General features: G+C 36.1%; 2 protein-coding genes across 2 annotated transcripts; both read left to right on the forward strand.

The window, feature by feature from the left end:
• Nucleotides 1–962: 962 nt before the first annotated feature.
• On the forward strand, nt 963–7,125 carry LOC103966470 (SPX domain-containing membrane protein At4g22990). The gene is given in 12 exon segments (XM_009379635.3): nt 963–1,149; nt 2,243–2,302; nt 2,518–2,638; nt 3,264–3,575; nt 3,814–3,918; nt 4,053–4,510; nt 4,857–5,158; nt 5,854–5,924; nt 5,926–6,039; nt 6,163–6,353; nt 6,452–6,585; nt 6,721–7,125. Coding segments are annotated over 11 exon segments (2,100 nt in total). The 5' UTR covers nt 963–1,149; nt 2,243–2,249; the 3' UTR covers nt 6,960–7,125.
• Nucleotides 7,126–10,427: 3,302 nt separating this feature from the next.
• Nucleotides 10,428–16,049, forward strand: LOC103966469 (protein HOTHEAD). The gene is given in 8 exon segments (XM_048579952.1): nt 10,428–10,573; nt 10,778–11,042; nt 12,780–13,119; nt 13,522–13,823; nt 13,918–14,306; nt 14,999–15,514; nt 15,516–15,565; nt 15,810–16,049. Coding segments are annotated over 7 exon segments (1,734 nt in total). The 5' UTR covers nt 10,428–10,573; nt 10,778–10,960; the 3' UTR covers nt 15,865–16,049.
• The last annotated feature ends 620 nt before the right edge of the window (nt 16,050–16,669 follow it).

The raw sequence follows: 16,669 nt of genomic DNA on the forward strand, positions 1-16,669 counted from the left end.
TAATAACATGAAATGTTTTCGGGTTCAAGGGAAATAAATAAAAAAATAGCAAATGACTTGTAACTCAATTGATTAAGATTATCTCCAACTGAAATGACTAAATATAGTCCCGTCCAAAATTATAGCCCTACAACAAATTATTTTTAAATGAACAATGTCAGGTCATACTCATATAACATTTCAACCGAAATAGCTAAATATAGATCCCTCAATAATTTATTAGTTTTAAGTTTAGACTTTAAATTTATTGCTCAATTTAATTAAACTACTGTTTGATGTTTTCAAATCTATTTGTTAAATTTGAATCAATCATTGCAAGTGAAGAGCTGAGCCCCATAAAAAAAGGGGCTACGTTTAGCTAGCTTGACCAAATAATAGCCTAGTGGGTTCCACAAAATTATAACCTAGACATCGGTTGTAGATGGATTTTTTGGCAAATCAGGTCATTTTTTGGTTTTTGGACCTTTAGCCGAGCTCCGCCTAGCTCCAGACCGATTTTTCGAAAAGAATTGCACTAAATTGTGGCAGGCTTTCACTGCCTAGCACTTAGGTGACTGTCTAAGTTGATTTTTAGAACACTTTATGTAAATATCTTATTGTTTGTTAATAAATAAATAAATACAAAATAAAAATAATTTAATTTATACTTGGTTGGAGACGACAAGGTTAATATAAAGTTTTAAAACGAATCCCGAATGAGCCTGTCTCCAATAATTGGAATAAAATAAAAAAGAAATGTTACTAGTAAATGATTTGGCCTCTTCTAAATTACCTCAAAAAAGGTACACTCATTTCCACCCTGCCGCAGTCTACATTTCTCACAATTCCCATTCTATCCCCCAAGCGTTATAAGGATCCGATCTTTCCGTGCACACCAGCGTACACACGACTCTCTCTCTCTCTCTCTCCTCTCTCTCTCCTTTCTCTCTCTGAGCTTCCTCTTCCGAGCTTTCGCCATCTCCTCCGTCGTCTTCGCATATACGTTTCTGATTCAAAACGTTTCCGTCGATTTGTAAATTCGAAAAATATCGATTGGCGTGAACAAGGCATGCAGTGATAGCGCCGTCGATTTGCTCTTTCGAAGCCGTGTTCGTTGATGGTCATCTAATAAGCTTCTTCATCGTGCAGCAGCGTTCCGAATTCACTTGGGTAATTCAACTTTCTCGCAATTTTTCTTGCTTGAATGCGTGGATACACACACACATATGTGTGTGTATATATATGCAGCTGTGAATATGTGTGTGTGTGTATGTATTGCAGCTGTGAATCTCTCTGTATTTTTTTGGTTGATGGATTTGTGCTCTGTTTGGTTGCCGAGAAAATGAGATTCGAACTCAGGCGTTGTACATCGCTCGATGAATTTTATTCGGAGCCTGGGACCTGAGATTGTTGGAGTTGAGTTCGAATTTTCTTTTCCGAGTTTTTTTTTTTCTTTTTTTTTTTTCTGAGCAACCAAACAGAGGATTATCGGAAGCTTTTTGAATTTTTATATTTTTGTTCAATTAATTGGTGGAATAGTTTTTCTTTGTGTTCTTCCTCATCAGATTTATTATTCTGCTAGGAGTATTATTACAAATAATTAAATATTAATTATAAATGTGTGTGAGAATTAATTATGTTTTGTATGTATTTATCAATTGTGATAAGATGATTTTACGTGATAGGCGTATGAGCTTATCTTTTTTGGTACGGCAAGTTGACTGATGGCTTTGTTTGTGTGGAGTGTGGACTAGGTCAAATTGGGCGGCTTATGATTATACAGTGAGCATTAGGATGGTGAAATCTGGATTACTAATCAATTCAAATTATTTAAAAATCTCTAATTATGTTATTCGAAGGCGTAAACCGACTACTGATTTCTGTGATTTGTGGCACGGCTGATCTTTATTCCACGGAAAAAAACCTTTTCTTGGCTCATCTGTGTGTGGGTGTGTGTGTGTGTGTGAATAAAACAGTGGTAAATCTTGTTTTTGAATCATGTATGTAATCGATTGGCCTGAAATGTACAATGTAAATCAACATTGCTCAGGCTCGGAGAAGAATTCTAATTGTAGAAGCAGCTTCTCTGGCAGACGAGAATAACTATAATTGTTAGCGTTTTGGTGTTTCTTGTTTCTTGCACAATGGAACAGCTTGTGAAATTATTGAACTCGGAGAAATTGCATTCGTTCTCCCTTCTATTTTGTGGTAGTTTTCACTTCATCTTCCTCTTTTGCTAATGCAAGTGTCTGTTAATTTGTAGTGAGAAAATGGTTGCCTTTGGGAAAAAGCTGAAGGAAAGACAAGTACAAGAATGGCAGGGGTATGTTTGATCTATCTCTCACTTATTCAAGTATGCATCATCAATATTTGGTGCATTGTGATGGACATCTTGAACCTTTTCTCTTGTGGAAGGGATAAAAGAATTAAAGAACGGCTCTGAAGATGAGATTCTTTGATGACAAACGTCTTGTGTGTTCCATTGATAAATTTCGTTTTATTGCAATGATTGTGTGCTCACACCATATTTTCATTCAGGTATTACATCAACTATAAACTTATGAAGAAAAAAGTGAAACACTATTCTCAACAAATTAAAGTTGGAGCAATAGACCGGAGGCACGTCCTAAAGGACTTTTCAAGAATGCTGGATAATCAGGTATGCAGGTCATTAATGCTCGTTCACAAATACCATATGAGAATGTTAGATGAGAAAGTTGTGCACCTTGGCATAGATGCATTTCTTAAGCTGTCAAGGAACTGTTAATTTTTGGGCGGTTTGTAGGGAAGTCTGATTAATTCATTTATTAAAGATAAATATGCTTAGTTCCCTTCACTTTTCCTCTTTAGTAGTCTCTTTGGGGAAGTTGTGGGAAATTTTAAGAGCCTCATAGAGGCATATCATAAGTGAATTGATATAAAGTTGCTGTGGCTTTTGTGTATATACATTTCAACCTATATATGCAACCAAGAACTCAAATTCCCATTTATAGTCAATTTCTGCATCACTTTGCTTTTGTATATTTGTTTTCGTGTGTTTTGCCCACCTGCATACTCTATATGCATTCACATAAACCGATGCCTGTTCTTTTAGGTGTGTATATACTATTTATACATATATACCTATATAAGTGTGTGTAGTATATATAGCAGAAGGAAGTTTGTAGCATATTATGGTTTTTTGAATCTTTATTCTGGTTCATCTGACTTGTGCTGTTATTCATGACTCATGAGAGGTGGATAACGAATGTATTTCTCTTTCTTGTTTGTTATTTCAATATCAGATTGAGACTATTGTCCTTTTCCTGTTGGAACAACAAGGACTACTTGCAAGTAGGATAGCCAAACTTGGAGAACAGCATGAAGCTCTTCAGCAGCAACCTGATCTATCCAAAATATCTGAACTACGAGAAGCTTATAGACAAGTGGGGCATGATCTTCTAAAGCTTCTGTTTTTTGTTGAGGTGAATGCCATAGGTCTGCGTAAGATACTGAAGAAGTTCGATAAACGCTTTGGGTATAGATTTACTGACTACTACGTCAAAACTCGTGCGAATCATCCTTACTCACAGCTGCAGCAAGTGTTTAAGCATGTGGTAATATGTTTGATCTGAGGCCTTTCCACCCTTTCTCCTTTCAAACATTTGAAAGCATTTCCGTTAATGTATATTATTAAGTGCAGTTATAAAATATTGGGGCAAGCATGACAGAAAACATAAAGTAGCCATTATATAACTTTGCATATTAGTCATTATATAACTTGGCATATTATTAGAAACTGTAAGCCTTGTAATTTCAGTGTAAATGATCTATCTTGGACAAATAATTTTCCAGGGCATAGGGGCTGTTGTAGGAGCTATATCTCGCAATCTTCATGAACTTCAGGACCGACAAGGAAGCTACTTATCAATATATGATCAGCCTACTCTTCCCCTCCAGGTTGATTTAGTAATTTGATGCCTCAATTTTTGTCGTTTCCTTATTTTCTTCCATGAACTGTGATGTTACTCTTCGAGCAGGAAGCAGTCAAATGTTGGTAGTATATAGTAATGCTTACTAGGGTTCATGTGCAGGATCCTGTCATTGACTCTGTAAAAGCAGCTGTGGACAGGTTAACCAATTCAACAAACTTTCTTAACTTTTTGGGACAACATGCACTTATTCTGCAAGACGATATGCTGCCTGCTCCAGTTGAGGAAGAAGTTGATGATCAGAGATACCACTTTATGTCACTTGTCTTAAACTTAGTGAACACGTTCCTTTACATGGTCAATACATATATTATTGTTCCTACAGCAGATGACTACTCCATGAGCCTTGGTGCTGCAGCAACAGTTTGTGGTGTTGTGATTGGAGCAATGGCTGTTGCACAGGTGTTTTCTTCAGTGTATTTTAGTGCATGGTCAAATCGGTCATACTTCAAGCCTCTTGTATTTAGCAGTATTGTTCTTTTTGCGGGAAACACCCTGTATGCGCTGGCTTATGATCTTAATTCGATATGGGTACTGTTGATTGGTCGTCTTTTCTGTGGGTAAGTAATTCTTCTACTTGTTCCTCTGGTTCTTCTTTTGGATAGGCAATAATATTTATTGGAAGTAGTAGTTTAGGGAGTTTTGGAACTTCTTGGCTTTGATTAAAACCTGTACAGCTATACTTGCAACTCCTTGTTTCCAAATGTATAAATTAACACTAGCTGCCTCAGTAACAATTGACAATTGTACCAAACCGTGCTCTAAAACATTTTTGTACTGTAGGTCTGCTCTTTTGACACAGCTTTTAGTTCTTTAACTTTTCTCCTTTGGCTTCCCCGGAACTTGGAGGAATGTTGATGTCTTTCATCAAATCAATTGACAAATTTGAGCTATCTTTTGTTTCAGGCTGGGTTCTGCAAGAGCTGTTAACAGGCGTTATATTAGTGATTGTGTACCTCTGAAAATCCGCATGCAGGCATCAGCAGCTTTTGTTAGTGCTAGTGCCCTTGGAATGGCATGTGGTCCTGCTCTTGCTGGCTTACTTCAAACTAATTTCAAGATTTACAAGCTTACATTCAATCAAGACACTTTGCCTGGTTGGGTTATGGCTATAGCTTGGCTACTATACTTGATATGGCTGTGCATCTCATTCAAAGAACCTGCTCGTGAAGATGAAGTGAATCCTGTACAAGAGGGATCTAATAGCGGTATGTTTACTCATATCAGCAGCAGTTTAACTTTTGAACAATTTAGAACAATTTATGTTTTGTGTCCTCCTCATAAATCTTAAGCTTCTAATGGCACCATGGATTTAATCTAAGTGGACCCAATAGTTCTCAATTTATTGCTGTGAGCATTTTTTGGCTGTATTGAGAAATTTAATTACATCCTTAAACACATCATCAAATTCAAATGTCAGTCTCGTGCTAATTTATTTTGATTGCAACAAATCAAAACCAAACTACCTCTTGGACATTACTGATTTCAACAAGCTTGACATGTTCAGACCAAAGAATAAAAAATGTTAGTAACATGTTAGTTAAGCTTGGTATCGACATGGTTTATGGCATTGATGTAGACATAGTGCTGTGGACATGCATGATGTCTGCCAATGAGCGGATCCTTAAATCCATTAATGGGTATAGACCTCTCTCAATCAGTGGGCACTTCTTGAACTCAAGTTTATTGATTTCAGTATCCAGATCAATGTTGGTTATTGAGACATTGAATAATAATTCTACCATGAAATAAGTGTGTGTATAATGGGTGCGTAGCCCACGTAGCCATGATTCTGAATGTGCTGTATAAGAGTAGGATTGAGCCATTCTGCTCCATCTCTCCAATGCAAAGCATATAGTTGCAGTTCTAGGAGCTAACAGTTATCTATTCTGGAATTTGACAGGAACAGCAGTAAATGATGCGCTCGAGAAAGGTCTTCAACAACCATTGCTCATTAGTGCTGAAGTACAAGAATGAAGATGAAGATGGTGACCAAGATATTGATGAAAGTGAAGAAGCTCCTGAGGAATCTCGTCAACCAGCCACTTCAATTCGATCCGCGTATCGACTACTTACACCCTCTGTAAAGGTATTTCATTGATTTTGAAATTCATATATGTCTTTTTCACAGATAATCCATTAAATGTGCCCTTGATGTCCGTGTTAACATTACTTTCACTTAACCCTTCCAACTTCTTTATGGTTTCGTCAGGTTCAACTGTTGATATATTTCATGCTCAAGTATGCTATGGAGATTTTACTTTCAGAATCTAGTGTTGTTACCACGTACTACTTTAGCTGGAATACTAGCAAAGTTGCAATTTTTCTGGCATGTCTTGGATTAACCGTTCTTCCAGTAAATATTCTTGTTGGGAGCTACATCAGCAACATGTTTGAAGACAGGTAATCCTTGCCGTGCTGTTTTATAGGTGGTCGTTGATAATTTCCATATTTATTTTCCCTGCTAACTGATGGATTTGATCTTGTTGACGTAATTGCAGGCAAATTTTACTAGTATCCGAAATAGTGGTTTGCATAGGCATAGTTATGAGCTTCCATATGTTTAATCCGTACTCGGTGATACAATACGTCAGCTCAGGGCTCATCATGTTTGTTTCGGCTGAAGTACTTGAAGGTGAGATATTTTTATTCAGTTCAATTACTTTTTGGTTTAATAGGAATCGAAGTATTGTTAGTTTCTTAAGTAGCAGGAGACGCACAGGCAATTTCTGCCTCATTCTCAACATATCTTCAACCGCCATTTGTGCAGGTGTCAACTTGTCGCTTCTCTCTAGGGTTATGTCATCGAGGCTTTCCCGCGGAACATACAATGGTGGATTACTTTCAACAGAAGCTGGGACACTCGCTCGAGTAGTAGCAGATGCCACCATAACTCTAGCCGGATACTTGGGGGAGAGTAGGCTCTTGAACATCACCTTGCTTCCTTCCCTCGTGATCTGTATTACTTCCATTATTGCCACCTGCTACACGTACAACTCTCTCTATTGATTCATATCATACCAAATGTATTAGAAAACGCCCGTCTCTTCCCAATTCAAGTCCCCTCAATTATTTTCTATCGAATCGCTGTTATTTTTAGCCGCAGGTTTGTATATTTGTAGCAAACTAGGTCATTGTTTGTCTTCAATTTATATGAATTTGCTTCTCCCGTCAAGCCTACCCATTCTGGGAAAGAACAGGGTCACTTGTGATACACCGCCGTTTGCCGTTGGATCCTTGACTGTTTGATATTTGCCCGAGCATTCAACAGTTCATTCTTTTGGTTGCACCAATTGAACAAGAACTATTATATCATTGTTAGACCAATCCATGTAACGGCTTTTGTTCCGTTGTGCAAGTTAACTTAGGATAGTGCTATTCACGCACTTATTTTTTACTTCTTACATCTCCTTGTTAATTTTTGGTCATTGATCTTCTTCAATTCATTCGATTCGACGACCGAAATTTGTGAGGGATGTGTGGGAAGTAAAAATGGGTGTGTCGACTCGACGGCCAAAATTTTAGAGAGGTATATGAGAAGTAAAAATGAGTGTGTGGACAGTACTACTCTTAAATTAACGTGCAAACTTGATAGGCGGTAGTCTAGTAAAAGCCTCTAATTATGTACCTCCGATTGCAAAATTGTTGAAAATGTAACCTGGGTGAAAAAAGTTTCCAGCCATGATTTCTAATTAGTTTAGCAAGGCCCATAGAGATGAAGAGCAAAATGATTTATAATTAGTTTAAATAAGGCCCAAAGAGATGATGAGCAAAATGTGAAATGAATTCTTAGCCTTCTGCGTGAACACTAATTACTCTAGTCCTTCCATGCTCCTTGCCGAGGCAAAACGGATGGAGCTACCCTAAACCGTAAATCTTGAACATTCTCCATAAAAATTATATAAGAAGGGTTTCTTCTTTGTCGTCGGTCATACAAAGTGAACACAACTAATTAATGACCGGAAAAGATGGTAGATGTGTTGTAGGACTCACAAAATAATTTAGGGTTGGATACAAACAATCGTGGGTGTAGGTGGGAATCTGGTAATCAAAGTGTTCCAAGATTGTGAAGATAATACGATGTAGATCAAGCAATTATGGTTTCTACGATCATATTAATGTTTGAAAAACTAAACGTTGTCTTCTTAGGCCAACCTTCATATTTCTTCGACGAACATATATGTGTGGATGCAAATGATTAATTTGAAACGTGAGTGACCAAATTGATGGGTAATCCAAACGTCTGTTCGTGATAATAACCATGAATAAAAAATATAGTTAATTATACATAAGTTTTTTTTATTGTGCAAGTACCACCTGAAACTTGTAAGCAGATAATACCACATGATCTTTTAATTTTAATTTTTTACCACCTAAACTCTCTCAACTGTTGGAATCTACCACTTACGTTACTTGCCATCTTTTGCCGTTTAAACATGCCACTTGTAGGGATATTTAGTGAATTAACTTCATAGGGCTTGCTAGAATCAAATTGGCTCCAAAATAATACTGCCTGAGTCAATATGGTGCCAAAATTGGAGGTTTGTACCGCCTCCATTCGACAATTCCCTCCATAAGAGTTTGAAAAATTAATATTTGAATAAATTAAGGTGAACCACACACCCACTTGCTGACCTACAAAAAAATATCTTGAGAACTCACTATAAATGAAAGACTATATTTTTGCATAATTTTCAGTTCTTCTGCCTTTCTCTTCATGACCTAACTCCAACATTGCTACAAAAAATGCCTTTGGCCTTCGTACAAATTGATTCCAACGAGCCCTAGGAAGTGAATTGACAAAAATATCCCTCCACGTGAGGGGCGGGTGGCATGTTTTGACGGCAAATGGTCCAGGTGATAGATTTCAACAATTAAAAGAGTCCAGGTGGTTAAAATAAAAAAATTTAAAATTGAGGTACTGATATTGGCGCACATACTTGCAAGTTCAGATAATACATGTACAAAATCCCAAATAAAAAATCTACCCACATTATATAATTACTCCTCCCTTGGAGATATACAGGGCTTTGAGTAATGAAAGCATAGGGTCCATATCCTTCCAAAAATGTTAGCAAGTCGTTAGCAATCCACAGGTCTCACCAGTCACTAGACCTTCCAAAGTTCTGCACGATTATTGAGTCTGATTCGTGCGTAACAGGTTGAGACCATAATAACTAAGCTCGATAGACTTTTGTGTTTACTGGCGATAAGAATAAGAATGGGTCGATTGGATTAGTGTTTACTCGCAAAACACGATTTTCGCACGATAATAATTGTACTAAACTCAGATAGAATTTTGTTTTATGTACTATGTTTTTTTGTTTTGCTGACAAGAAAAATAGAAAGTCTGGACACATTGAAATTGTGAATGAGTTTTGGTTTATATGTTGGATATAGTACGTTAGTAGGTTGTGTTTTGAGGTTAGGATATATAGTTTCACAAGACATAAATATGACACAACATAAACACGATAAAACGTAACATATCTTGCTAGATGTAGCGTTGGCTCCAACAATTCTTTATACAAACTATACACCAAAGCAAAGTCTGGATTCCTTAACAATTCTATTCAAGAACCGAAAAGTTTGGAATGAAGGTAATGAATGATATTTGATTGAACACATATATTATTACTACACTAGTGTGCAATTGTGGGGAACTTTTAAATGAGACATTGAGATGCAACTACTTGTGCTGAAGTAGTTCAACTTCTTTAAAACTCTCACGATCAGCAGCTATTGAGCCCACGATTTTTTTGACCAACATCACAAAACGCTCTCGTGTCTATATGGAAGTATGTATAAAAGTTTGAATGAAAATTAAACATTATATGCTTAGCCCATTAAGTTACAAACATCTTTTTTTTTGAACAAATGATATTATCTACACTAAAGGGGGGTGACTTAGCCTCATAATGAGCTAGCAATAATGTTCAAATTCATCTTTACTGAGAATCGAACTTAAAACCTCTCACTTACAAGTGAAGATGAATATCATTAGACCGTAGTACTAAGTGGCACAAACATCTTATTTTAAAAATATAACGTTATTTCATAGTGCTCCTATATACAAACACAAAATAACTTTTGACACACTGCTGTAACATGTATACACAAAGGGAGAGACAGTGGTGGTATTTTAACCAATTAGTTCTTTGTCTAAGAATATTTATCTATGTCAATTAAGATACACGTGATATTGGAGGAGGAGGAAATGAACATATGATTTTGGGTGCAAAAGTATATGGTTTTGAGCTATTACTAGTTGCTGAGTGGTCTCAAGTTTAAATCTACTCGTCACTGAATAAGAAGAAAAAAAGTCTTTTTTTTATCTCTTTTTTTTTGTTTTGCGAAGTTTTAACTTTTTACGGAGAATGATCTAACTTTATTACTCTCACATTACATGACCAACAATTAAGTTGATAGTGATTATCCACCACCATTATACCTATCTAAAGGTCCCAGAGTTTAATAAAACCCAACCGCCCTTCTCCAACTGCCCTCCTCCAACTGCCCTCCTCCGTCCCTTCTCTCTCTCTCTCTCTGTTCAAACACACACACACACACACACACACACTACATCTAACAGATTAAGACGGACATTTGCTGAAATCAAAGAGGTCCAAAAAACCAAATATTTAGCGATTATTATATAGTTCATGCATGCATTATTTTTTGGTCTATAAATTAGCCGAGCTAATTGCTTGCTTGCCAGCTTGCTAGCTTCTATATATTTGATCACATCTTATGCATTTCTTGAATCTTTTTTGGTCCGGTGCTTCATTTTCTGTACACATGACTGGCTTTTTGAGCTTTGTTTTCAGTACTTCCAGCCGCTGATATCGTTGCCTTGAAACTTATATAAGGAAGGCAAGCACTAGGGTTTGTGAAGGAAGGAAGGCATTAGGGTTTGCAAAGCAATTAAGCCGGCCATAACATCTACACACAAAACCTCTGTGTACTTGTTTGAAAGTACGTGGGATATATATATCTTGATATTATAAAAAATGAGTTTTGGGTGGTGGAGATTGTTTGTTGCTGCAGTTGTTGTCATTCTCTTCTTTCATGGTTTTTCTGGTGCTGAAAGAGGTAACACTTGATCTTCTCGCTTCCTTCTTCTTTTCTTTTTTGTGTTTTGTGAATATGTTGAATTTTTTACGAAATTTGTTTGCATGAAATGAGAGCAGTGAGATATATCTGCGTTTGTGATGACTGTGATAAGAAAGATCCATAGACTCATTCTGCTACTGCTTGCATAATATCATTTATGCAAACTTGTGGCAGATATAAGTTAGAGGTTAGTTGATTACAACAGTATGTACACCTTTTTGTACTCGAGTATGAATCTCCCTCCCGCAAAAAATTGAAGTAGTTTAGAACATCATATTGTACATTGAACTGAAAAATTATAAGATCATGAGCCACCCATAGCAGCAATCCAAAGGCAGCATAAGCTAAATTAATTTTTAGTTTCATTAGCCCTAGATGTACCAACTTCCAACTATATATTATACTGACCTTTATATTATTAGTGTGCATTTACATTCTTTTACCCTTTGTAGTGAATGAGTGGGGACCTGATCCATCTACCATGCATACATTGAGCAGAAATAAAGGCATAAACCTAAAAATGTTGCCTGCATTTATTTGCTTAGAAAAGTATAATTTGATATAGAGATACTTTAGATGCGGTCCCTAATCCTTAATATTCTTTGATCAAAACCTTAATAGTTTCAAAGTTTGATCAAGGTCCCTTGACTTTGTACACCTCATTATATTACTATTAATATTTATATTTTTATAGTTTTGACATTAATTGTTTGATATTTTATGAGATTTATAATCCTATAAATTTAAAATCCCTCATTATAATACTATTAGAAATTGTTACAATAAAAAAAATTCAAACATTTTGACTGAATAAATGGATAAAAACTGTGTAAAAATAAGAAATAATAAATGGCAAAAGAATGTATCCATAGTGTTAAAAAAATTGGTACATTTCACATATAACAAAGTGGTACATTAATAAAGAAGAATGCATACATTATAAATAAATTAGGGTATAAATAAAAGATTAAAAATTATGAGTACAAATGAATTTTTAAAAATATAGGCGCTAAAAGAAATTAATACATGGGTACAAAATAAAACTAAAAAGAAAATACTACAAATTTTAAAAAAATGTTGCAAATTAAAAGTGGGTACAAACTAAAAATATAAATATATGATACAAAGTTTAGGCATAAAACATAAATATACCATATGTAATTTTTCTATCATTAATTAAATATACAATGCCACGTGATGGTATACAGATAGGTACAAACACAAATAAAACTTAAAAAAATATGGGCACAAAAAGAAACTAATATATGGGTACAAATTAAAAATGAAAAGAAAATTGGTACAAATTAAAAATAGGTACAAACTAAAATAAAAATATATGATAAAAAATTTTGCCATAAACATAAATATACTAATTGTAACATTTTTAACACTAAAGGAATATTTATGTAAAAATAAAAATATTTTATTATTCAAATAATTAATGATATTAATACCCAAGGATCTTGATCAAAAATTGAAAATGAATAGGATTTTAATTAATGGAGTAACAAAAAGAAGGATATGAACCTAATTTTCTCTTTGATATATGTGTATTATGTGACACGTATAAAGCAAAGTATAATTTGATATATGTGTATTATGTGACACGTATAAAGCTACACTAATCTAATGACAAAGTTAGCCCTATTTCCATTAATTTACATAAGATGTGTAATCTATATACTTATATTCTTATATATGCTCTCTAATTTACAGCCCCAAACTTCACCTTCATGCATAACGCAACAACAGCTCCAGACATATCATACTATGACTACATTATAGTGGGTGGTGGCACTGCTGGCTGCCCCTTGGCCGCCACTCTTTCCCAAAATTACAGCGTTTTGCTACTTGAACGCGGCGGCTCTCCCTATGGCAACCCCAACATTACAAATTTGTCTACCTTTGGCAGTGCACTCTCTGATCTCTCCCCTGCCTCCCCTTCCCAGCGCTTCATCTCTGAGGATGGTGTCATTAACGCCCGCGCCCGCGTGCTAGGCGGCGGCACCTGTCTCAATGCCGGTTTTTACACTCGCGCTCCCCCTGACTACATTAGGTATATTTACGTTTATAATATCTACATAGGTGTAATTAATGTTTACTTGTTGTCACACATTGTTATTGTTGAATATCAATCTATATACCTTGTTTAAAAAAATATATGAGGATTTATATACAAGCTTCTTATTTGCAGTAAAAAGTAAACTAATTGAACACAATATATTTTGTGATAAAAAAAAAAATTGGTTAGTTCAAGTGATGAAGAATGGTAGAATAATGAGTTAGGATTAAGACACGTCAAATGTTCAATTTTCTTGTTAGTATTATGACACGAATTTTCAACATTGACATGATATCATCACGTGACTTATACGTAGTTATGTTCATTCAACATATATAATCACTAATGAGTAAAAGTATGATTAATAATGATTAAGAATTATGCTTCTGCAATTAGGGAAGCTGGATGGGACGGGAGATTAGTTAACGAATCATACCAATGGGTAGAGCGCCTTGTGGCGTTTCGGCCGCCAATTCAGGCATGGCAAGCGGCGGTGCGCAATGGTTTGATGGAAGCTGGGGTGATGCCTTACAATGGGTTCACTTATGACCATATCTACGGGACGAAGGTCGGAGGAACCATTTTTGATCTGGAGGGACATAGACACACTGCTGCTGATTTATTAGAGTACGCTAATCCCACTGGACTTACTGTGCTCTTGCATGCTTCTGTGCATAAGATCTTGTTTAGAACCAAAGGTTTGTGATCTAGTTTTAATTAATATAAAAGGATTATTTCCAAAAGACCCTATAATCATTTTAATATATTTTTTGTCTTGTGATACTTAAACAGGAAAATCAAGGCCACTGGCCCATGGGGTGGCGTTCAGAGACTCCTCAGGGACCAAGCACAGAGCCTATCTCAAAAACGGGTCCAAAAACGAGATCATCATATCATCTGGTGCACTCGGAAGTCCACAGCTTCTAATGCTGAGTGGAGTGGGCCCAGCAGAACAACTTAAGGCCCACAACATCACAGTGGTGGTGGCCCAGCCCCTGGTTGGGCAAGGCATGTCTGACAACCCCATGAATGCAATTTTTGTGCCCTCTCCAATCCCTGCGGAGGTCTCACTGATTCAGGTGGTAGGGATCACCCACTTTGGAAGCTACATTGAAGCTGCCAGTGGTGAAAACTTTGCTGGCGGTTCTACTACCAAAGACTTTGGAATGTTCTCTCCCAAGGTATCCCTTCAATTGAGGCCAATAAGTGGTTCTAAAAAAGAATTTGATCACTACACCCAATTATATTTAATTCAAACCTTACTCCTTTTTTTTTTCTGTCAAACCGTAAATTTTGTTAGATTAGCCACTGACATAGTTTGAACCCACTCCGTTATGCAAGGGCTCAATACCTTTCTACCATTGTGGTAAACGGCCACTTGCAACTTAATTTACTCCTAAAAAGACATCAAATTACTAAAATGACTAAAAGATATGTAGTTTGTTCCATCGTTATAGTTCATTTTAGTCTCTATTTTATTAGAGGAAGTTATGAATTCATATTTCGTAGATAAAAGTTTGATTTGTTGTTGAGTCGACTGTGAGATGGGGAGTCCTTCATCTAGACGTTGGCCAACCATGGTCGGCTCTCTTGTTTTTAGTTTTTCTATGGCTTGATTATTGTTTCAACAGAAATTATTTGTGAAGAACACCTTGAGAAAAACTTACTTCTACTCAATTTTCTACAACTTGATCTCATTTATAGACATGTTTTGTTTAATTATCTAGGGTATATGATGGTCGTTTAGAGCTGCGTTTTAGGGTTTAAATATCCAATTTTGGGATTAAACCCTAATGTTTAAGCTTAGTGATTGTACTACTAATAATAATATTTATAATTGTAATTGTGGATTAATTTTGTTCATATTTTGCAGATTGGTCAGCTATCCACAGTGCCACCAAAGCAAAGGACCCCAGAAGCCCTAGCCGAAGCTGTAAGATACATGGACAGTCTTGAAGACGCAGCCTTCAAAGGAGGGTTCATTCTTGAGAAAGTCATGGGTCCAATTTCCATAGGCCACATGGAGCTCCGGACCCGAAACCCGAACGACAACCCGGCAGTCACATTCAACTACTTCAAAGAGCCCCAAGACTTGGAGAGATGTGTCCAAGGCATTGAAACCATTGAGAAAATAATAGACTCAAAGGCCTTCTCTAAGTTCAGATACGAGGGTATGTCAATAGCAGCTCTGCTGAACGCTACTGCAAATAGCCCTGTAAATTTGTTGCCTAAACATGCCAATGCGTCAAGGTCTTTGGATCAGTTTTGCAAGGACACTGTCATGACCATATGGCATTACCATGGAGGATGCCAAGTTGGTAGGGTTGTTGACCATGATTACAAGGTTCTTGGTGTCGATGCTCTTCGAGTTATCGACGGTTCGACGTTTAATTACTCCCCCTGGAACCAATCCTCAAGCCACTGTTATGATGCTTGGAAGGTACGTATGTAATGTTAAGTTAATACGTCATTCTGATGCAAGTTATACATTAGGGAATGGGAAATTAAATTATGGATCTCAAGTGTAAGGGATGAATGCTCGTATTATCTGCGATACGGGCTTTCGACAGTTTCAATTAATCCATAGTTGACTCGTAATTAGGTTACTCAAAATTTAATATTAGTTATATGTCATGGATGTCACGTTGATGTTTGATGGTTTGTTATGATTTGTGATGGTGCAGGTACATGGGAAAAACAATATTGGATGAGAGGCTTGCTAGTGATGAATCAAATTAGTAATTTATTATGTCTGATTGTTTGACGGCAAAGATTTGATCTTCTACTATGTATAACTATCCTGCTAAAATGACTGCAGAGATGGATGAGAGGAGCATGTATTAGGTTATATATTTCTTTAAACATGCAATGAAACATTTCCTCCTCAAAATAATACTATTAGAATGATTCTCTTTTTTCAAAAAGGGTATTGTAGGATAATATCTAATAGTGCATATCGATCGTAATTGGCAGCTTTCTAGCCTAAATTTTTGTGTACGTTGAGTCTTAGATGTTAGGATTGGTTCTACTCAAGCTATCGAAGATCAAACCCAACTGATGATCATTGTTCTACGGTAACTAAGTCACAATCTGAAGTTTAGGATGGTAAGTAAGACTTATAGACTTACATATATTCTTAAGTAGTTTAGATGCATACAAATGTATTTTTTTTCTTCTGCGTGTGCATGTTTGAAGTGTCATTTTGAGTCTTACTTGAACTAAGTTAATCAATATTAGATTTCCTTTTCTGACGTAGATTTTAGTCGTGGGTTAACATAAGTGGTTGGTCTTTGTTTATTTCATTTAAGGCTTTCGAAATAAAGCCCATCAGACTTGACATTATGTGATAGGGTTTTGTTAAGATTCATTATAGATATGTTGACATTGTATTGCCGTAGAAGATACACACAAATAGATAGACAGGCAGGATGGGAAATATTGAGAGACTAACATATGCTTTAGAGAGAGAATACTTTGTGTGTGTTACAGTTTTTGAGTGATTTCATGTGCATATCATGTTGTAGAAGATCTGTTCCTTGTTTGA

Source organism: the organism of the source record quoted next, unplaced genomic scaffold (genome assembly GCF_019419815.1).
Source record: "Pyrus x bretschneideri cultivar Hongxiangsu unplaced genomic scaffold, Pyrus_bretschneideri_v1 Contig14, whole genome shotgun sequence".
Classification (NCBI taxonomy): Eukaryota; Viridiplantae; Streptophyta; class Magnoliopsida; order Rosales; family Rosaceae; genus Pyrus; species Pyrus x bretschneideri.